The 22,779-nt window shown below is 45.7% G+C and overlaps 2 protein-coding genes across 9 annotated transcripts in view; one reads left to right on the top strand and one right to left on the bottom strand.

The window, feature by feature from the left end:
* Nucleotides 1-14,031, top strand: part of FHL1 (four and a half LIM domains 1) — a 29,118-nt gene extending 15,087 nt beyond the window's left edge. For 3 of the 7 annotated variants that reach the window (XM_085570423.1, XM_085570425.1, XM_085570426.1), the window contains exons 2-6: nucleotides 9,605-9,786; nucleotides 10,733-10,910; nucleotides 11,379-11,548; nucleotides 12,099-12,285; nucleotides 13,053-14,031. In XM_085570423.1, the coding sequence (XP_085426549.1) occupies nucleotides 9,631-9,786; nucleotides 10,733-10,910; nucleotides 11,379-11,548; nucleotides 12,099-12,285; nucleotides 13,053-13,207 (846 nt within the window). In that variant the 5' untranslated portion in view covers nucleotides 9,605-9,630 and the 3' untranslated portion in view covers nucleotides 13,208-14,031. Of the gene's footprint in view, nucleotides 1-2,824; nucleotides 2,990-9,604; nucleotides 9,787-10,732; nucleotides 10,911-11,378; nucleotides 11,549-12,098; nucleotides 12,286-13,049 lie in introns of those variants that run through there. The other 4 variants (XM_021548481.4, XM_085570424.1, XM_021548479.3 and 1 more) reach the window with 3 other exon arrangements.
* Nucleotides 14,032-14,755: 724 nt separating this feature from the next.
* The window catches only part of MAP7D3 (MAP7 domain containing 3), a 42,403-nt gene continuing 34,379 nt past the window's right edge, over nucleotides 14,756-22,779 (bottom strand). Inside the window, exons 15-21 of one of the 2 annotated variants that reach the window (XM_085570422.1) lie at nucleotides 21,877-22,057; nucleotides 20,679-20,783; nucleotides 20,391-20,444; nucleotides 19,513-19,600; nucleotides 18,914-19,112; nucleotides 17,511-17,806; nucleotides 14,756-16,178 (exon numbers count right to left, since the gene is read on the bottom strand). In XM_085570422.1, the coding sequence (XP_085426548.1) occupies nucleotides 16,171-16,178; nucleotides 17,511-17,806; nucleotides 18,914-19,112; nucleotides 19,513-19,600; nucleotides 20,391-20,444; nucleotides 20,679-20,783; nucleotides 21,877-22,057 (931 nt within the window). In that variant the 3' untranslated portion in view covers nucleotides 14,756-16,170. Of the gene's footprint in view, nucleotides 16,179-16,615; nucleotides 17,807-18,913; nucleotides 19,113-19,512; nucleotides 19,601-20,390; nucleotides 20,445-20,678; nucleotides 20,784-21,876; nucleotides 22,058-22,779 lie in introns of those variants that run through there. The other variant, XM_085570421.1, reaches the window with a different exon arrangement.

The raw sequence follows: 22,779 nt of genomic DNA, 5'->3' as shown, positions 1-22,779 counted from the left end.
CACGCAACCTGAGACATATAAAATAAAAATTGATCTGCCCTCAGACAGGAAGGGCAGGGAGCACTGTAGGACTCTCATTTTCTGGGGAGCCTGGTGAATGGCAGTGTGCTCTTCTGTGCAGGTGCACTGTGCATTGCCAGCAGCATGTATGGAAGCAGGAGGCACAGCATTACTTTAGGAGGTGCACAGGTGCTCTGCTGCTGGTATTTACTGCTGCTTTCTTTGATGATGGTGACTAATAGTTCATCAATGCCTGGCTTAGAGCAGCTCTCTTTAGGAGTTTCTGCCTGTTGAATGACAGCAGGATGTGTGAGCAAGCTGAGAGACCCAGACCTTTTCTGGAAGGATTCTTGGGGCAAGGAAATACTCTGGAAATCACAACGTGAATCATTTGTTTATCCGAGTGGATGACACTATGCCCCAGCCATGCTGCTCTGCAGTTGGACCTGCTGGGTGGGATCAGTGTGTCCAGGGCAGCTCCCTGGAAAACCTACAGGACAGGTTTAATGTTAAAAACATGACATCCCAAGCCTGCTGTGCCCTGCTGTGCATTCCCTGGTGTATTTGTAGCACTTTTCCCTCTGGGACCTGTGGGTGCCTGGTGCACAGACAAGGCTCAGGCAGGGCTGCCACACCTCTGTTCTGGGGCACCCTCTCTTTCCTGGAGGTGTCTACTCCTTGACACGTTTCATGGGGCAATGATGTCTCTCCTTGGCACTTGTGCTACATCTGCACCACCTTTGTGTTTAATCACCTGGGTTTGTGTGGATGAGGAGAGTCTTGGGCAGGAAAAGTGAATTGTCCAAAGTTATCTGGCTAAAACCAAGCAAGAAACCAAGAGCAGCAGTAAGGTTGTTCCTTTCCTGTTGCTGGACCAGGAGACCACAGATTCAAGCAAAATGGCTTTAATTAAAGTCTGCTCTGGGAGATCAGAAGGGGCTTTGCAGAGTAAGCTGTGCCAGGAGCTCCATAGGCATCCACACGTCTGGGTCTCTCTTGTTTCTTGGCCAAACGTTTCCCTTCTCCTCTCTCCTCCAGCCCAAGCCTGTTGTGGTGCTGTGGACACACGTGTGTTTGTGCACATGAAACGACATCCAAGTGTCCATCCCTGCTCTCCACAGCCCTCTGCAGCTGCCAAACTGCTGCTGGTTGCAGCCACCTCTGCTCGGGGTGTGGCAGCCACTGGCACTGCACAGAGACTCTGCTCTATCAGCCAGGATGGGAGCCAAGGCTTCTGAGGGAAATACCTGGGCATTCTGGGGAAAGCAGGAAATGACAGCTGGGTGGGAGGGTGCCAGAGCTTTGTGTAGGGAGCTAGAAAGGAATGAGAATGGTTAATGGTGCAAACTCTATGTGCATTGCCAAAAATGAACTCATGTCTGTAAATATTACACTGCGCACAGCAAGATTAGAACAGGAAAATACGAGTTGTTAGGGTTCCTGTTGCCATCTGAATTATGCAAACAATTTGCTGGAGTTTATAGATGAGCTGGGGCAGAATAACATTGTGTTTTTCCTCGCCAAAGTGTTTCAGTGCATTAGTATTTTAGCACGTTTCCCAGCCTCAGTGTGCTGCACCAGTGGATGCATTCTGTGCTCTTTGGAATGGCACGCTGTCAGGAGTGGCCTTTTCCAGGCCATGTTGGAAACTTGGAGATGTCAGGATGCTGGTGAGATGCTGAGCCTGGGCACATGCTGCCTGGGGGGCTAGGATGGGTGTGAAGGCTCAGGGAGTCACCAAGGCCAGTGCTGAGGCTGGAGACTGCACGTGTGTGTGGCTGAGGAGCTCTTGGGAAGCAGAGATGTTCCTGGCTGTAGCAGGGCTGCTCTTCAGAGGCCAGACACCACCACGATGGGCTTCCTGGAAGGAATGATAAACATTGGCTCTTCCCAGTGGCTGTCAGGGAGGTTCAGTGACTTTCCCACGGCCGTGCAGTGCGTCAGTGGGAGGCAGGATTGGCAGCTGGGTGTCCTGGCCCCTGGCCCTGAGCGTCCCCGGCAGTTGCATAACTCGGGGTGAGTGCGGGGCTGCGGAGCTGCTGCAGCCTGGGGGTCCCCACAGGAGTGACCCCGAGCCATGGCTCCCTCCCCTCCTGCTGTGACTTGGGTGGAAACAGGTTGGCTGGAATCATGGAGCTGAGATCTTCCTGAGAGCTTTGGGAACACCTGAGTCTAGAGGACAGAGGTATGAGCCAGTGCCTCTAAAGCCATGCTAGATGCTAGAGAAGCCCCATATCATGACACCCATCTTTCTAAGTGCTGCTCTTAAGGGATTTGCTCCCTTTGAGCAGTTAATGCTGTGAGCTTCCTTAAGGAAAAAGTTGGGGAAGGACCAGGAATGGCAGTTTTACTGGCAGTGAAACTTCAGCATGACCTCCATGTTGGCAGCAAGTCCAACCCATCCATGAATGTATGTGCTGGTGTTTCTGTGGGCTGTCAGCTCAGTCCCCAGGGGTACAGCCACATCCTCTCTGGGCCAGAAGACAGCTCCTCGCTGGCTACTGGGGCTGCAGCCCCCTGGCCCCCGCGGGGCTGCGATCACCTCTTCTCTTCAGCCATGGCAGAGCAGCATTCATGTTGGGTCTGTAATTTAGCTTGGGACTGTTACGAGACACAATCTCACTCTAAAGCCAAGGCCAAATAGTACCAGCATGGGGTCAAGTTCATGAGTTCATTCTGCCTTTGGGACTAATTTGGGTGCTGAGTAGCTGGGCAGGTATTTGACTGTTGCCTGCAGAGACCTAGAGGTCTCAGGATCCTATTCTTCTCCCTCAGATCACCTAAAATGGTAAGAATTTCCAAGGGGGATTAAGGTTGAGATCTCTGGGGAGGGGAGTGGACATCTGGTAGGAGTCCTGTCCATATTAATAGCCTCCGTTTAAATGTATGTTATCAAATGGGGCAGCTCCTTATCAGCCTGTGAACTCCATTACCTGCGGGGCTGCTGGTGACTTTGGGCTGCTGGCCATGGCTTTCCACAGGCACACAGGTACAGTGGGTGTGGGAGTACACCTGGTAAATGGGGAGGAAAGTTTTGCTAAAAGGCTCCTGTGCCAGAGAAAGAACTTTGAATGCAGACCTAAACCTCAGCAATCTGCAGCTGTAACTTCTGATGGCAAACGGGCTGATAACCAGTGGGAGACTGGTGCTGGAGCAGAGTGCTGGTGGTGGCCTCGTTTGTTTTGTGAAATGCATTGGATTTTAAATGTTTTTGTATCTGCTTCTGTGGGAAGGCTGGGGGTTAGCTGTTATTTGAGAAAGACTTGGTGAAAATAGGGGACAACACTCCTCCTTGCTGCAAGTTTATTGCAGTGAGCAGAGAAACCCAGAGCAGAGGGGAGACCAGTGTGTAAACCCAGATGGTTTTCTCTGCTCTGGTGGGAAGTTTGTGATTAGTCCCTCTTCTCTGTTTGTCTTTTAGTTCAGATGGGCTGACCCTTACTAGTGACAGGAAAATGTTAATTTTTCCATTAACACTGACAGGAATCTCAAGATCATATTTTACATGTCTACATGGCATGCAGCTCTGTGGTGTCTTCCCATCCTGCCTCATTCCTCTAGCCCTGCAGCTGAAGACAATCAGAAGCTCTTTGGGGGTTTTGAAAGCCTATCTCACTCTTAGCAGCTGTTTTTGTGCATATCCAGGGTGTATTCACAGCACAGTGGCGGTGCCATTGCATCTCTTGGTGAGGCACACCCCGAGGGTGGATGTGCCTGGGGACAGGGTGTCAGTGTGGGGCACAGCTCCTGTGGGCACCAAACTCAGCTGCTGCACCAGGAGCCAGGGGTGCTTGTGAGACTTGGGAACAGGGAGCCCCCTCAAAGCTGGGCAGAAAAGGCACAGTTTGCTGCTCAGCTTCCTGCTCAACTTCCCAGGACGAGGCACATGCGAGAGGCTGCTTGCACAGCACAGAACTGCTCAGGATTTGCTTGTGGGATGCACATACAGGTTATGCAGGACACCAGTGTGAGTAAATCTGACTTCTGTGGTATCATTTGATATAAGATGTTTAACTTCAGCCCACAAGACTGAGCAGTGCTGTAGCATCCTTCCATTACACTCCCAGCTATATAATTTTTTTCTTTCTCATCTTCCTCAGAGGATGTCCCCTGGGGCAGGAACTCACAGACTTGATGGTGTGTTGTAATATAAAATGCTGCAGGGTGTTCTGAGCAGATGCTGAAGTTGGACTGCTGCTGCCAAACAGTCACAGGACAATGTCTGATCCTGCAGTCCACTGGGAACCCCAGGGCAGCCGTGGGGGTATCACAGTGCCTGCTCAAGGTGGGGCTGGATCCTCCAGAGCAGGAGGAAATCTCATTTTGGCACCTGGGAGCCCCTGGGTGTGAGAAGGGCACCCAGCTGCTGAGGTGGGGCAGACCAGTGCTTAGCTGGGAACATAGTAGTCGGGTCTCAAAAACAAAACTTAATGCAGCCACAGAGTTAATTAATGGACAGGACTTGTTTTGTTTTGAAAGGTTTGGACTTTGCTGCTTAAACTCTGCCTAAAGTGCTCAGCTTTACTTGAGGCAGTGGTGCCTTGTTAGCCTTCACTGAGCTCTGCACTGAGTGCCAAAGCAATCCCTGGGGAAAGTGTTTGCGGGGCTGGGCCAGTGATTTTTAATAAATGGCACGTCCCTACTTCCCTGGGGAACTGTGAAGATTTAGTAATGACTGGGATGTGCTCACACATGGTGGCAATAGGACTGTAGGGAATGTTACTGGCAACTGCCTGAGGAACTTGGAGCTGTTCTTGCTCTAAATAAAGAAGCTTTCATTTTATCAACAGATTAATTTTTGAATTATAGAGTATGAGACTCGCACGTGCCCCAGCCTGGCAGTGGGAGAGCACAGCTCTGGTATTTTCAAAAATACCAGAACAAAAACGACCTATAAGAGATTTCTTTCTTTCCTTGGGCTTTGCAAATGTTGGTTGCCCAGGGCATTGTGCCAGTACAGTCCTGAGTGTCACTTTGCATTTGGGATTAACAGGACCCTTCTTTTAAGGGTTTCCCAGGTATTTATAGCAAACCATGCGACCTTGCATAGAGGAATGCTGAGAATAGTAACTCAGGTGACAGAGCAGGGCTGCCAGGACTGATCTGAAACAGGCAGGTGTAGCCAGTGCCTGGCACTGTGGGGCTGTGTACTCAGTCTGCTGAGAAAAAATAAAACTAATGTAGAATCACAAAGCACTTTTTTCTCCATGTGCAACTGTGTGTAGGGCAGAGGGTTAACAACTCCAACCTCATCTTCTTTCTTAAGTGGCAGAATAATCTGTAAAGTGTAAGTACAGTTTCTCTGGTTGTGTTTAGAGACTACACTTCAAGTTCTTCTTGGTGGTTTATCACATTTAAACATATTCCCCAGAGACGTTAACACATAGCCTGTGCTAAGTGCTTTGCTTATCAGCTGTGCTTCAGCTTCCTTCCCTGAATGCTTTGGTTCCATTTATTGTGCAAACCACTGTGATGCTGCTTTGGGTTTTTGGCTGAACTGGGATGAACCAGCCCAGGGTGATGCAGGAGCCCAGCGGGAGGCAGGGGATGTGTGCATGCAGCAGTTTTTGTGGGGTGGCACTGCTTAGGCCTTACCTTTCCGTGCAAAGCTGGCTGTGCTGCAGGGTGCAGATGTGGCCCTGACCCTCAGCACTGTGATTCCTTGGTGTCAGCACCACTTGAGGTGTCTGGAAGCCCCTGGGGCCCAAGGGTTTGAGATCTCTGAAGGATAGAAGGTGTGGCTGTCCAAGGGCTGTTCTTGTGGAGCAGAAGATGCTTTCAGGGGACAAGTGGCCAACTGGCACCTCTGTGGTCAGGTAAATGTTAGGGCTGTATTCCAGTGGGTCTTTGTGCCAAATACCCTGATATCTGAGAAGGCCACTGGCCTGGCCTTCTGCCCCCCAGCTGTAGCCAAATCCATCAGGGAGCTGCATTTAGAGAACACCCTGCCAGGGCTGCTGGGACAGGGACACCTTGCTTAGACTGAGATTTGTTTCTGGAAGTATGGCTGTATTCTTCTTCTTATTGAGGGTTCTCTAGGCTATTTAAGGCTGGGCACATTCTGCATTTTCCACTCCCCCCAGCTGCCTGTGCTCACTGATTTCACCTGCTTCTCTCCAGCAGACAATCCTGGGCACATGCCTGGGAGGGGGAATAGTTCCAGCCTGTCCATACTCTTCCTCTCTGTGGCCTCAGTGTCAGACTGGCCTGGGGTTTGGATCAGTGCATGTCCTCATGGTGATTCTCCTGGGGCTAAACAAGAGACACACGACCAGGATATCACCTTGGGAGATGCCAGTCTGGTGTGAAGGTACAGCCACAGAAACTTGTGTTCAAGTGACATCCAAGCTAAAACATCTGCATGTACTGCTCTCATTTTCAGCACAGCAGTGTGAAAAGAAGCACAGAGGTTCAGTGCTCTGGGTTTTAGTGGTAGTTTGGTGAGTGCTCTCCCTGGTTTTGGGTTTCTGTAGCACTGTTGAACTCCTGTTGTGGATCCCTACTCTGTGCTCGGCATCTGCTGCATTGCTCAGATGGGAAGTGATGATGAGGGCACTGAATAAGACCCTGAGAAAGTGATGATTTTTCCATGTACCCACTGTACCCTTAGTTTTATAACTTGCCTATTTTTCAGAAAGTAAATTCCAGTTAATATACCTTGAAGCTCTGGAAAGTAGTGCCGTGGGGACCTGTGCAGCTGGAGGGAGAGCAGGTTATTAAGGAGATAACTCCAAACCCATGACCTGCTGCCAAGCAAGCTTTAGAAATACATTTATTTTTATACAGAGCACGAGAAATATCTGCTCTGTTTACCTTCCATGAGAGGGGACAGGACTGCTGAGGGGACCAGCTGCAGGATACTAAATGAAGTTGAGCTCTGAAGAGTCCACAGATGTTTGCTCCATTTGGGGAAAATAATCTGGTGGTCTCAGCACAGCTGCTGCTGTCCTGGGGCTCCACTCTGCCACAAACTGGTGGTTTCAGGGCTCATGAGCACCATGCCTTGGTGGGCTGCTCTGGGCTCTAGACACGGCACGGGTGAGCAGAGCCCATGAGCAGCCAGCACACTTGCAGGGACAATGCGACCACTGCATCTTCACTGCAGGCAAGGGGACAGAGGTGCCTTTCCTGGCTCTAGATCAGGAATTCAGGAATGATAGGCTGAGGGCAGGAAGCCTCTGGAAAAGCTGGAAGCAAATTCATGCCCCTGCCTGTGCAGGAGAGGGGCTCTCTGGTGTGAGATGGCAGGAGGCAGGCAGAAGCTGCTTGCACAGCCCAGTCTGGGGGCTCCAGGCCCGGTGTTAATTTGCCTGTGGAGCTCCAGAGCTGCTGTGATAAATGTGTCTCACATTAGCAAGTGATGTGTTACATGGCAACATGGGGCTGTGTTGCTCCCCGAGCCATACTTTCAAGATTATATGTTCAGGCTGAAAGCAACCTTAAACTTGAGATCAGGGGCATTTCAATACCATTTGCCCTGGACTCTGCAATTGCATTTCTTCCAAATAAAACTCATCTGCTTGCTAGCTCTGCAGAGCTGGTGGTGGCTCACATAGTTTCCATGTTTCCCAGCTGTTTATCCATTTCATTTGCTTGAACAGGTACCTCAAAGCCCTTGGTGTAGTTGTCAGCAGGACATGGCATCCTTGCCAAGGGTTTATTTCCAGATCTTGGTCCCTCCACAAAGTACAATTCCTACCAGTTCAGCCTCCAGCCTGCCTCTGCCAGTTTTAGGGGCAGGAACAGGCTGTGAACAGAGCCTCCACCTCTGCTGCAGCCTGCCTATGTGAAACATTTCTTTAGGGCTCTCTGTCCTGCTCTCTGAAATATAAATCCTTCAACTTGTTCTGGCCCTATGTTATTGAGAGGGTGACAAAGAGGAGATAGTGTGATGACTCTTGGATTTTAAAGCCTGCAAGGTGACAGTGTGAGTCCCACTCCTCCTGTGCCCAGATAAGGCAGATGCTCTGCTGTGATGGCAAAGTGTTCATGTGCAGGCTCCTCTGGCTTTGTACCCAGCAGTGCTGGGCTGTTCCTGGCGTGCTGCAGTGGTCTGGTGAGGTTGGGCCCTGTAGCTGATGGTACATCTGGAATTACTGGGGTGGACAAGTGTCCATGAAAACCTGTGACCAGGCCCTTAGGTCATGACAGGGCAGACCAAGAGCATCCTGCAGCCAAGGGCGAGCCCAAACAGGGTCCCACTGACCCTGCCTTGCTGTGAGGGCACAGCCAGGAGTGACACACCTCTCTGCACCCCAAAACCCCTACAGGTTTGGTTCATAAAGGCACATTGTCCTGGGCTTGGAGCAGCATGGCTGGAATAAGCACTGTTGTACCACTGAGCTCTTTGAGGAACAGGCTTCAGGGTAGCCCCAGAGCTGGGTGAGGCCACATGATGGAGGCAGAAGCACTTGTTATGGCCTGATTTTGTCCTATCCCTTCCTTGCTCTGTGCTGACGCTGCTGCCCTGTCAGGAAGAGAGGAATTTTCAGGAAGAGAGGACATTTCCCATCTGGCTGGTGATGGTGCAGAAGGCTCAAGGCTGTGTCCCTGTGTGTTGGCTGTGCAGGGAAATGGGCTCTGCAGTGCTGGGGCTCTGGGGGCACCAGGGGCAGGGATGGAGCTGCCTCTGTGGAACTCCATGGCCTTCTGTAACTCCTGTGTTCTCTCCCTGGAAGTGCTCCAGGCCACGTTGGATCAGGCTTTAAGCAACCTGATGTAGTTACTGGCACCCCTGTCCGTAGTGGGGACTTGGAACAAAATGATTTCTAAGATTCCTTCAAACCCAAACCAGTCCAGGATTTTCTGAATCCTGATGGAGCCCTTGTAGCCCCTCACAAGAGTGTTGGTGGCTTCTGCTGAGGAAGGGTGCATGGAAAGAAGGGAGCCCTTGGCAGGAGACTGGGAGTGCAGGAAGGGATGCATGTCTGGGGAGAAAGTGTGAGCCAAAGTGGAAAATCCTCCAGTCAATATTCCCCACACCCACTGACAGCTCCCTGGCCATGGTGGAACATCAGATTTTGGCAGAGCCTTGATGGTGTGAACTGAAAGATATCTCTCCATGGAGGCAGATTTTTTTCTTTTTTTCTTTTTTTTTTTCTTTTCTTTTTTCCCCCTTATGATTTTTTATGTGAAAGCCTGGTGAAAAGAGGCAGCTGGAAGCTCCACACTATCCAGCACAAAAGGCCTTGGAGGGCTGCAGCTGGCTGTGGGTTCAGGCTGGAAACATGGAAACAGTTCCACTCTGCTCATGTTTGTTGGTGATTTCTGCACACAAGTGATGTGGTGCCTGAGCCAGGACCTCACCGAGGCCTGCAGTAATGAACTAAGGGACTCCCAGGGAGTGATTAGGTGTCATTAGCCTGCGCAGCATATAAATAAACCAGCCCAGCATCCTCCCACTTAACAAGGGGATGGGGAAAAGCCTGATTTGAGACTCTGCTCTCCTTGACTGGAGCTGCTTTGTCTATCAAGGAGCCCTTGAGGAGCGTGATAACACCACCACATTCCTGCGCCACGTTCCTCCTGCTGATCTGCACAGCCCCAGGAGGCTGGAGCAGCTTGCAGGGCCCCAGTGCTGTCCCTCAGCCGCTGTCCCTTGCAGGGCCTGGCAGCTACACCGTGGGCACCATGTCGGAGCGCTTCGACTGCCACTACTGCCGCGACCCCTTGCAGGGCAAGAAGTACGTGCAGAAGGAGGGGCGGCACTGCTGCGTCAAGTGCTTCGACAAGTTCTGCGCCAACACCTGCATCGAGTGCAAGAAACCCATCGGGGCCGACTCCAAGGTCAGTGCTGGGCACCTCGGTGGGTGATGAGGAGAGGCAGGGGATGATCACCCTCCTGTTTGCTCTGGCTCTGAGCAGCACTTTGGGAATCCTCTGGCTGCCAGCCGTGCGCTCATCGGGCAAACAGCGGCACTGGGGTGTGCACAGCGGGCACGCGGTGGGCTGCTTTGGCACAGGATCTCACTTCAGCCTGCTGCAGATGCTGAATTGCCCTGGAGAGAGAGATGCAGGGAGCTGGCCTCCATAGGGCCTGCAAAACTCATCTTCTGGGCAAAGCACTGAGGTCTGATTTCTGACAATTTTTCAGATGCTTATTGCTTCATGATGGAAATCAAGAGTTCTTTCTGTATACATACATGTTGAGAGCAGTTGGGTGGCAAGATGATTCTGCTGGGTTTTTTTCCCTTTATTTTAATTTATAATAGTATCTCTGATGTTCAGACACACTAACACCAGGCAGGACATGAAGAAACAAACTGCAGGACCTGCAAATATCTGCAAGCCTGGTGGTTGAAACTGTTTTGATCTCCATAAAAGCTGGAAATTGGCTTGTTCCTTATGTATAGAGATATGATATTATTGAAGTCATTAGCATATACCTTCAGGGACAGATAAATGTTAATAATGTACACCTGAGCTAGAGGGAATGTAAGACCACAAGAACTTGCAGAGCTTTGAATCTCCAAACTGTTGGTTTGAAGCATCTTCTGTCCCACTGAAAGTCCAAAGTGAATGTGATTGTGTCAGTGAGTTTGGTTAAATGTCCTTCCCTTAAGTGCTTGAAGAGAAGCTGTAGCCCTACCCTCTGAATCAGACAAACTTAGGGACAACAAATCCATCCTTTACTGCCCAGGCTGCTGAGACAGGAGCTTGGCTTTAGGGCTGCTCAGGGGGAGAGAAAAGAGAAAAGCTTCTCACTCCCTGCCTCCCTTTCTGTTCGCTGCAGGAGCTGCATTTCAAGAACCGCTACTGGCACGACAGCTGCTTCCGCTGCTTCAAGTGCTACACGTCCCTGGTCAACGAGCCCTTCATGCTGAGGGAGAACAACAAGGTTTGGTGCAGCAACTGCACTGCTGCTGAGGATGCACCCAGGTGTAAGGGCTGCTTCAAGCCCATTATTGCAGGTACTGTGCCAGCGATGGGTCTGAGGGTCGTGTTCTGCTCTAGAGCATAAACCAGGGGGGTTTATCAGGCTGTCGAGGCTGCAGTTAGGGGTTTGGGCATCACAGTGGAAGGCTGGAGAGCCTCAGAATAGTGAATTTTGATTGTTGCTCTCACCTGTCCATTTTATTCAAGTGTTGAAAGGCTGCTTTGCCGTTAACCCTCATGTGGATAATTAACCCTCATGTCAGTCTTAAACTAATTCTACCAAAAGCTTTACTTGGTAAATCAAGGTCCTAAAAGGCTCAGGCAGCTGGTAACTATTTTAAGAAAATCTAGCAAGCCCTGGCTAAAATCAGAGACAGAAATGACCAGCTCATCCCTGGTCTGCATTCCAGTGGAATCCTGGGCATAGCTATGGACAGGTCCTGCCCACAGGGGAAGGTTTGCCACAGGCCTGAAATCTCACAAGTTATTTTTATCTATTGTAGGAGACCAAAATGTTGAGTACAAGAAGATGGTCTGGCACAAGGACTGCTTCACCTGCAGCCAGTGCAAGCAAGTGATTGGATCTGGGAGCTTCTTCCCCAAGGGTGATGACTTCTACTGTGTCTCCTGCCATGAGCACAAGTTTGCCAAGACCTGTGCTAAGTGCAAGAATGTAAGTCCTTCCCCTCTGCAGAGGCAGCTGCCAGAACCAGCCCTCGTGTGCCTTTTGGGAGCTGGGAGGGTGAACCAGCAGGCAGACCATGCTGAAGCTGTATCAAAGCTTATTTCTTCCCCTGAGATACCAGTGCCAGCAACTGGTGGAATGACAGGAGAGCCGATGGTTCCTGTGCATTACAGGAACTGGGCAGGGGTGGTTGGCAACACTACAGAAAACAAATGATGCCGTCTTGCACTTGCCTTGGGGTAGTTTAGGCTCTGTAGTGGTACTGAATATTCAAGAAGTGAAACAGTAGCTGTTCCACAACTTCTGCAACTGATTAGTGTGGAATTTCAGTTACTGCAGGTAAAAGAAAGTATTACAAAAGTACCAGGTATGTGGAATTTCAGTTTAGAGGGACTCAAGTGCACTGTGCAATTAAATTTTAATGCACTTTGGAAAGATCCTCTCCATGACAAAGCTTTCCTACCCTACACCCCATGTCTGTGTCACCTCTCCTCTCCTCTGCTGATTCTGAACCACACCTGTGCTCTTTCTCTCCCAGCCTATCACTTCTGGAGGCCTCACTTACCAGGAACAGCCTTGGCATTCCGAGTGTTTCATTTGCTCCAACTGCAAGAAGCAACTGGGTGGGAAGCGCTTCACAGCTGTGGAGGATCAGTTTTACTGCGTTGAGTGCTACAAGGAGTGTGTTGCCAAGAAGTGTGCTGGATGCAAGAATCCTATTACAGGTATGTTGGGTTAAATGCAGCTCGAGGGCAGTGGGTGCTGAAGGTCAGGACAGTGATCCTCCAAAGACAGAGAGTCCAGGGGTGGGAAACATCAGAAGCAGGTCTGGTAACCCAAGCCCAATCCCAGTATTTTACATGTGATCTGGCTCTTGAGCCACGTGCTTGTGCTGGATGGAGGCTGAGCTGGTAACTGAGCTCTTCAGCCTCTGCATGTCTCAAATTTACCTCCTTCAAAACTCCCCCAACCAGAATGATTCCCACCCATATCTCAGTCTGGGACCCTTAAGTCTAAAATGAGTGGTGTTTTTATTCCCTCAAAGGGACATTTGTACCCCTTCCGATGTCTCTTGCACTTAAAACTCACTGGATTACAGAGCTCAGCCCTGAACTGTGGCCACTGTCCTGCCAGACCGATGAGGCTCACATTCCCTCCTGCATTTCAGAGCACAGATCTGAACCCACAAGTGTTTAGCTCAACCTGTCCTTGCTCCACATCTCTCCTTAACTGTTTGCTGGAGAAAGGAGCAAAGGGAAAAAAGTTGATTGTAGAGACAAGCCACGCAAGACTTATGTTTCTCCTTCAAGAAACATCAGAAGATGCAACAAAAACCATGGCTCAGTTGCCACTTTGCAGTTTCAGGCAGCCCCTGTGGCCTGCAAGCCTAGGGAGCAGTGGGGCAGCAGGACCAGGCTGTGCTGGTTGGTGGGACAGCCCAGCCAAGGCAGCGCTACTATCGCCGTCCTATAATTGTGTTCTCTCCTAGCAGGATTTGGAAGAGGAACCAGTGTGGTTAACTACGAGGATGAATCCTGGCACGATTACTGTTTCAAATGCACAAAGTGTGCCCGTGGTCTGGCCAACAAGCGCTTTGTTTGCCATAATGGAAAAATTTATTGTGCTGAGTGTCCCAAACGACTGTAAATGAGCAGATGTAAGATGGATTTTAAAGCCCTGCTTTCCCAAACAGCCCTGGTAAAAAAGCAGGTTTTTGCATGTTGAGAATTTTAACTTTTTCCATTTTTAGTGTAAGAACTAAATTAGCCTTAATATACTGGGTGTGACTTTTGAAGCTCTTGCAGTACAAAAGCATGTAGCCTTGCAAAAATCTAACCTTGTTTCCAAGTAACTCCTAGTATAAAGGCTTGAAATGTTGTTAGATTTAGAGATCCACACACTGCATCATCTGTGTGTGGCTTAAACTAAAACAAATCTAGTTTTAAGCTTACCTGGTATATGATTAAGCTTGGCACTTAACTTGAAGTGGGTTTGACAAGGCATGCACCTCTGACACAGAGATGCAAAGACAGCATGTGAGATCAGAGGGATCCATGATTATGCTTCTACAAGTACAGATACACAACAAACACTGCACCATTAATAAGTAATAAATACCTTAGCTTACTCTACAACACCATGTTGCAGCACATGTAGGAATGGCTTCATCTTACAGATAACAATGTTTTGGCAGTGACATTTAGCTTAGTTAAGTTTCCATAAACTTGTTTTAGTCTTGATTTCCGTGTGGTTTGCCTGCAAGTTTTCCTCATCAGCTTTTTTTATATAATTGTTTAAACAAGGCTGTCTATGTACAATTATTAATCCATTAACAAGTAGTAAATCTTTCACCTACAACATGCACATGCATTTACAAGTGCCTTAAAAATAGCTCATACAAGGCTAGCTCTCCTATCATGTCAGTGTATGTTTAGTGACTGAATAAAAGTGAGACTAGTACCTGCTTGGAACCCATAGTCTGGAAATTATTCCTTTTTCATTCTGCCATCTTACATGATTGATGTGTCTTAGGGCTGAGCTACTGAAACCAAGTCTACTACACAAATACTGGCAAAGTAAGAGTCAGCTGTGCTGTCATTGCACCCTTAAATATCTGAGGACTAAAGCAACCATTTCCATAAACTAATTAATTTTTTAATATATAACTGACACTGGACCATCTGCCAGAAACAGCCTGTGTGAAAATGCCCTTTGGAGAGCATATGTACAGCCACTGTTCATGCATAGATCCACCACGCTTCAGCAACCTGAATGCTGGTTTAAGGAGGTTTTTTTTCCACAGTAGTGAAATACTTCATCAACTGGATCTGCTCCAGCCCTTCCTTTTCAACTACTGATAAAGAACCCTTGCAAGAAAATGAAAAGGCAGCATCTTGCTGGTCACTGCTCCACTGCTGGACTCGCAACACAGAGATGCTGTTGCTGCTGCAGGGGAAAGGCAAAGACTGGCAGGGAAAAGCAGGTTAAAGAATTCCTTAGTTCAGAACACGCCATCAGCACGGACAAACACAGCAAGAGCTGAAGGTGTTAGTGCAAATCCCTCTCAACCACACAGACTGCTAGTTTGGGAATCAGGAGCAGTTAGAGCAGCACCAGAGTGCATCCCGAGGCATTTCAGCATGGCAAGGGGTGGAGAGGCCTAGTAAGGTCACATTTAACATTACAGAAATAAAGCATTGTTCAACTGCAAAGTTTATTTAACTGTGCACACGTATTTACACAGGGCTGGATCAGACCATCCAACAAATCCCAGCACAGAAAAAATATCAGCATCTTTGTTAGAATGATTGTCTCTGCCAGAACAAACAGCTATCATACAAAAATACAGTTCTCCTTTTACCTAAGGCACTGCTCTAAAGTCTAAAACAGTTCTACAGGATTTCTGACCAGCAAGAGGGAGAAGACTGAGGGCTCTGTTGCAGCTGAGGTGTCGAGGAAAGCACAGGTGTAGTTCCAGCAAAGCCACTGCAAACACAGCTGCTGCTTGGATGCATCCCTGGAACTGAGGGACAGCCAATGGCTTGTAGCAGGTTTTGAGAGAGCTACTCCTTAAAGTAATGACCTATGCAGTCTATCTGTTACAGGAGGCATCAGAACAAGGCTGCATTATTACTTTTAGTAGCAATTTTCAGAAGATGCTTCGTTAAACTCTTCATGCTGAAAAAAGCAGGCAAATTCAGGTTAAATAAGATTATTTAATGCAGGCTTGAGGGGAAGGGAAATATATATGCAGCTTGCAGCCACTGTTATAGAGCTGGAACTAGAACTCTTGGAATAATGAACATGAACAAAACATGACTTCAATGGTCTAATACTGTTATGTACACAATAAAATAATACTTCCATAGTGTAGATAAATAAGTAATTCAAAAGGAAAACATTTTTTAAAAGCCTAACACCTTAAACTGCACCAACAGACAAATCTAGGGACTCAACATTTTTGTAATATATTAGAGCACATGCTGGAAAATGTTTTCATGTTTGCCAATAGATCAAAACATATTAGTGGTGGTACAACACTTGCATTTTGAAACTGCCAATATTTTCACATTAGATAATAAGGAATTTTTCTTCTCCATTCAAAATTGAAGAAATTCAATTTTGCATTTTTAAATAGCACATGAACCAACAAGCAACAACATTTTTCTAGACATTAAAAAGGGAGTTCAGCTTTAACATACACTGAGTGAGTCTTTTATTTCATCGAGATCATTTTAGAAAAATATGCAAAGTCTGCAGCTAAGTGGGGAGCCTTCAGCGGCATGTTCTACATGATACTGATATGAAAATAATTAAAAAAAGACTCAACCAGGTTACTGTAAAGTTTGTAAAGGGGAAACAAGGAACACTTGAACTAGGAAACCTCATCTAACAATTAGCTAAACAAACAAAAAAAGAACATTAGCACAACAGTTTCCCTGAAATGTTTCAAGGTGCAAATTAGAAGTTTGTCATCCCTCCCCTGTTGTTTTTTGCAAACTTGAAGATGGATAAAGGTAAACAAGCAGCTTTTCAAAACAAGGCCTTCGGTACTTGAGAAAACACTGGATTACTGAAGTGCAATCAGATTATTTCCAGGTCTCTAGTGTTCACAGTTCTGTCCAAAAAGCAAAGAAAAAAAACAAAACAAAACCATTTAACCATCATAACTGTGTGTATGCCACATTCATCCATCATCATTGTCAGTCTACATCCAGGAGTGAGCACAGAACCACTTGGTCACGTACAGTCCAAAACTAGCACAGTAGGTTTTCTTTCTTTTTACAGGAATATTAGTTTTCAAAGTTATGTACAGAATTCTTAACCTGTATTACACTTAAAAATTTTCAAGTTCAAAATTAAAAGGCCACACATCCTTCACTAAAAAGTTAATTAGTATGATTAAAATAGAAAGTGAACAGCAGAACCACAATAAATTTGTCTATTCCCATGGCTCTGTTTGCTGTGGCCTCAAGGGAAGCCTCCATCAGGGTGTGTCCATGGAACTAAAATTCACAAGACGCAGAGTGACAGAGGACTCAGGAAACAGTTCAGTCTAGGAAAGTGCTACACTTTAATCAAACAAGTGCTACACATCACTGGAAGGAAATGTGGATAGCAAGGCTTGGTTTTCCACTAGCATTCACTTCAACTGATCACACAGTCATTTATCCCACGGAAAGAGATCTCCTGTGAAAACAGTCCTTTGGGGCTTGGCTCCAACACCAGAGAAGTCCAGTCTTACAGAAACTGGCTTCCTGAAGCTTCTCTGACACACAAAGCACTGTACTGCATCAGGGCTTGGTTTCTCAAGTACATGTGGCTCGAGATGCAGCCCTGCGTCTTTCAGAAAATTCAGAATATTTTGAGTACAGCTTTATTACTCCTCCCAAAATGTAACACAACCATCTGTGGAATTTCAGGTTGGTGTTACTTGCCTCAGTGAAGTGAAAGACTGTTTTACAGTAAGTAGAGAGCCAGCTAGTACACTGCTAAGAGTCTGAAGAGACCTTGTAAGACCACACAGGTCAGCATCAAAACCAGAACATGTCTAGGAGTGAAAAGGTCTGGTGTGCAGAGCTACATCAAACACCTTTTAAACTATTTTGTATCTTCAAAAGTAACATGTGCCATTTAACATGTATTAGAAAAACCTTAAAGTACAACATACGAGCTTCAATGCTGTTTGGAACTTCACAAGGGCTTAGCTGTTTCTTTGGAAGAGCCTTAATGTTGGGCCTTATCAAGTCCCTAAAAAGGCATCAGTTGGTGACTCCTTTTGACAGAATTCAAGTTAAAAGCACTAAAGAAAGAGCCTTCCCTCCAGTCTACGCATTGGAAAAAGTGCCTTGAAAACAAGAAGCTGTATTTAAGGCAAGGAGAGCAAAACGCAAGGAGGTGAATTGCCTAGCTGGGGGAAGAGACAGACAGGGAAGTCAGCTTGGATTACCTGATGAAGCATCTATAGGTTTGGTCAATGAATTCACTGCACCATCTTCCTCAAAAGCCAATTTGGGACTAGAAGGTAGTGTAGCAGCATCATTCAAGTTTTGATTACAGTTACCAGCAGAGATGCTGTCCGAGCTCAGTTTGGTTGACTTGGAATGTACTCCAACATCAATGAACTCCTCAAAAGTCCAGGAACCAGATTTTCCATTAAGATTCGGAATAAGTCCAATTGTATGGTCAGCTTCATGAACACCCAACTTCCCCGAGTCATCAATAACCACTTCTTTCACAGAATGGCTACAAAAAACAGAGAATGGAAAAACAAAAAGCTTGTGTTGCAGTTTCCGTATGTTTAACCTTACATTGATTCCAGGACTAATAATTTACAGTCTGCATACTCTGCAAAGCACTGAATAACCCACAGGGCATTCCCAGAGAAGCTTCAGCTGCCACACAGGATCTCCCTTCCAAGAACCAATGGGGAAGAAAAACTCAACAATATATACCCATTTTTTACTATATAGCAGCCCTCAGGTAAGGCTTCTGTCTCTAAAAATTTGACATAAGAATGTAACAAGTTTAAAGCTTTGATTATTAAGTCTTGATTTTTGTAGGGTGCATTTTTCCTTTTTTTTTTCTCCAGGTAAGACTTTTTGAACACAAAACTAAGTCTCAGAAGACTAGCAATATTTAAAACAGATTCAATAGCTAAACTCAAATTACAGACCAATTTTCACTCATTCTTAGGACAATCTTGGAAATGTCTTTATAGTCCATCACTGGAGGAATTACATTAATTTATCATCACTTTAAAAAAGTGTTCACAATTTCTAAATCATTAGCATTTAGACGAGTAAATGGAACAAGCATCAGAGGACAAACTGTCCAGTAGGAGATGAAAAAGCTTTATGTTAAAAAATAAGTTGAAACAATAAAAAACTCAAATTCCTCACTAAGGGAGGCTTCTGCATTGTATCTGGTATTTCAGCACAACTGAAAGTGTTCTAGAACTTTCTGTAAGTTATTCCTTTTCAGTGTTATCCTCCTCCCTCTTGTTTAATGTTTTGTTAATGAGAACAGCAAGGCATTTAAATGGAAAAGGTTTCAAGCCAATGTCTGTTTTTATAATCAACATTGCCATGTTGCTGGCTGTGTGTCTCACTTCTCAGCAAAGGCAGCACTGTTAACATGGTGCCATCTAAACAAACAATTACCCTGAGCTACCTGCTCTGTGTGAGGCTGTGAGCTGACAGCACACACCACATGGCTGGAGAAAGGTACGCAGACACCACAAAGCCACCAAGGTGCTGCAGATTTAAATAAATGCTGCACTGCATTTATTTAAACACAGACAAGAGCTTTCTTGTGTGAGAGCTAAGTGCTCTAACAGTACAGTAGACTCACCTGGAATCCTTTAGCTCAGTAACAGACAGAGACTCCTTGTCACTTTTCAAGTCACTTCCATTCATGAACACTTCACTGGCCTTCAACTCTGACTCATCTTGTGCCTCAGATTCTGCAGAGATCATGCTTTGTGCAGTCTCTAAACAATCCTCTGCCTCCCCCTTGATGCCCTGGAGCAAGTCAACACCATTTAGCTTTCCTGTATTTTGCAGGGAGAGGGGGAGGAGAGAAAAATTAAATACAACGGAAAAAACAATGTGAGTAGCAGAATTGCTATTCTAAATTAATAAAATACAAGTGCCAAAATAACCCTTCCTAGCCAAAACCTGAGGTATTTGGCTTCAACAGATTCATCTGTCTGTAGACAAGCTGCCTATATCAACATGAAATTTGTTTGTCATCTTCAGAAATCCACTTGTAAAATGAAAGCATGCTGCCTGAATTTCACTCTCAAATAATTCTGACTGATTCTCTGTTCAAGAAGGGAGTCCCCCCGGCATCTCTGGGACTGGTGTTTCAGACCATCCCAGTGCTGTTAGGACTGACCTTTTCAACAGAGACTCGCTGCCACCCAGGTCAGACTCAATCAGCTTCCTTACCTGGCTGATCAGTCTTCTCAAGACCCAACTCCTCCTCCTCTTCAATATCCTCTCCCTCCATCGAGGCAGACTTCCCTTCATTCTGCAACTGAATTGCCACAGTGTTACTTGGAACAACTCCCTGTCTTCCACAGTTTTCACAAGTTCAGTCACAGCTCCCACACAAAACCATTCAGTGCCCAGAAGTGAGGCCACACGAGTTCCAGGCTCACAGACAACCAGGCCACCCAGCAACATGTGCTTTGCAGAGCCAGAGCCTGTGAGACCCACTTCCACATCCTACCTATTATTCCTGAGTTGCTTTCCCCCACTTTTCTCCAAGGTGTGTGCTAAATTTTTATTGATTTTCAGCTATTGGAAGACTTGAATATTTGAATGTTCAAAGAGGAACAACTAATCCTCAATATGCACAATTTTTCACAAAACTTAGATCACTGCATTAACAAAAATACATCCAGTTTTCTGTAGCAATAGCAATCCAAAGAGAATTGCTCTAAGCAATTCTTTTGCTTTAAGCAAACAGATGATGCCAGAAATCTAAGTTTTCTGGGAAAAATCTGTCCTGGCAGAATGCACACAGTTAAAAATAAATCCATTATTAATCAGGGTTTGGTTAAAACAGTTTTTAAAAACCAGTCTGAAGTGATAGCAGCAGATAACATTGTGTCTATAGGCCTGGAACAAAAATGTAACAAAGACTCTTCACATAGCAAGCCAAACAGAAGAATGTGTGCAATGGCAAACTACTGGAAATTATTCTGGTGCACCAGAACTCTGCACTTCCTGTGGAAGCCATTTTGTGTACGGATAACAGAGGAAGACAGGATACAAGGCAAAAAGTCCTATTCTGCATTTTACAGATCCAAACAAAAAAGTACCTTGGATTCGTTTTGATCCGATTTTCGTGTTCTTTTCATTATTTCTTCTATTCTCTGTTAAAACATGCAGAACATTTACAATTACATACAGAGCTTTCTATTTCAGCATTCTGGTTAAAATTCATCAATCAGAATATATTTTCATATTTCATGTGTGTACTATTTTCATCACTGTTTTTAAATTTCACAAACCAGAGTTGGCAGCCTTTAAAAAAAACACACTTCTATTTAATTGCATCTGAGACCATTTGCCTGTTCATTTTAGGCTGAAAATTCAAAACAGGATACCTTTTTTCTTTCAAGCCTTTCCTGCATATTTTGCTGCATAATCCTCTCTCTTTCCAGTCGCTGTCTTTCAGCCTCTTCTTGAGCTTTTGCTTCAGCTTCTTCTCTCTGAAAAAACAAAAAGAAGAAAGCACCCAGTGCATAATTTATTACCAACAATAAAAAGCAAAGGAGTTACAGAATCCAGTTCAACACAAACAGGAACATCAGACAATCACTATGTAATATGATCACACATTACAACTAAATGTCAATTACCTAGTTACTGACACCAATATACATTACTATGGCATTCTGAAACTGAAACCAACTATATTGAGATAATGCAAATGTTCTGAATGCTGCTGAGCTACTGAATGTTTTTGTTCAGACTACGCTTTGGGATGAACGAGGATTATCTATAAAGTAACAAGACAGCAATTAAATTCTAAATGTGCCAAGGTGAACTTAAAAATCGTGGCAGTCAGGTATTGCTACCAAGACACTTGTTGCTGAACATCTTCTACTCCTCCTACTCTGGAAAATATTTTCCAATATGACTGGAAAGAAGACAGAAACATAATTAACACTCTGCGTAATGGTCATTAACAAACATTTAAAGAAATATACATGTGGCAAAGCCATTCACAGCTCTTTGGACACAAATAATTTCAATGTAAAACTGCTTTAATTTTCAGATTTAATCTAATTTAAGGAAAGCCTGCTTTCTGCAGAGCTGCTCCCTTCAGTTCAAAGGATGTCTTTGCAAAGGTACTTGGCTGTGGAAGACTATTCAGCAACACGAAAGGCAGACTTGGAAACATTACCAATCTTTCTTTGAGAGGAATCAGAACAAACCAGATTATTTTCCAGACAGACCATCTTCTTGTAACTCATAGCAGTCTGCTGGTTAAGTGGGCTCAGTACAGATATTTTACATATGCAAAAGAGCATCCCTGATGACTAAAAAAAATATTCCAAAATAGCTGCTTCTACCCACACTTGAATTTATTAAATGCTAAGGGAAAAAAAAAAAATCACAGAGACCAGGGCAAGGAAAGATCTACAGACAGTCTCAAATCCATCTCAGACAGGATAAACTCAGCCTCACATCATGGCTGACACAGATTTGTCAAAACCATTCTGTGAAAGAAAAATCAAAGACAACCCTCTTGAAACCACAGCAGCAACTTCTTCCAGGAACACAGCAGGAGCCACAGACCTGCTGTTGAAGCTCTGCGAGTTTTTCCTGCTCCTCCTGCTCCCGGCGGACCCTCTCCTCTTCAGCTTGTCTCTGCTGCTCTTCATAAGTGACTCTCCTCTCCTCCTCCTGCTTCCGGAGCTCCTCCTCCCGTCGTGCTTTTTCCTCAGTTGCTCTCCTGGCCATTTCTTCTTCTCTGATTCTAGAATTTCCAAGGTACAGATTACTGGGCACTTATTTCTTTAAAAGCATGCATGCACAAGAGACAAGAGTAGGAAAGCAAGAAAGTTCAAGGCAGTCCAGTCAAAAATAACTGCATAAAGACACTTTCTGGTGTGGATTTACAAATGCCACCATTCAGACTTATCAAAGCAAAAATTAGAATAACTTGGAAGAAATTATCTGTGAGTAAAATCTCTTTACTAATTAAGTCAACATTGTTCCAATAATTAAGTCAAGGTTGTTCCAATAATTAAATTTGATTGAGAATTGGATTAACCAATGACCATCTGCAACCATGACATGAATAAAGCTTATAATCACCGTCAAACATAAATTTAGTGGGATTTCCTAAAGGACTCTTTCTTCTATAGCCTGAATTCAGAGATGCACTGAAGGTGCATACTGCCAGCTCTTGCAGACATACAGGGCAGATCTGAGGACATATTTCTAGAGCAGATTATATGCAAGTTTCTGACAGCTTCATATCCACAACTGGGTAACAGACAAAATCTGACATTCCACCCTGTTTATAGTAGGCAGGTGACCCCTGACCTAGAATAAAGTTAGTCAGCACTAACTTAGCCATTTATTTTAATAACTTCTATGCAGTGAACCAAATCCACACTGATTTACTACTTTGAATTACTTGCCTGCACGATTCCTGATCCATATTTCATATCACTAAAGTGAGATTTAATGTAC

The sequence above is a fragment of the Lonchura striata genome, chromosome 4A (assembly GCF_050655825.1).
Source record: "Lonchura striata isolate lonStrDom1 chromosome 4A, ASM5065582v1, whole genome shotgun sequence".
Lineage (NCBI taxonomy): Eukaryota > Metazoa > Chordata > Aves > Passeriformes > Estrildidae > Lonchura > Lonchura striata.
This window is presented reverse-complemented; position numbering and strand designations above follow the sequence as displayed.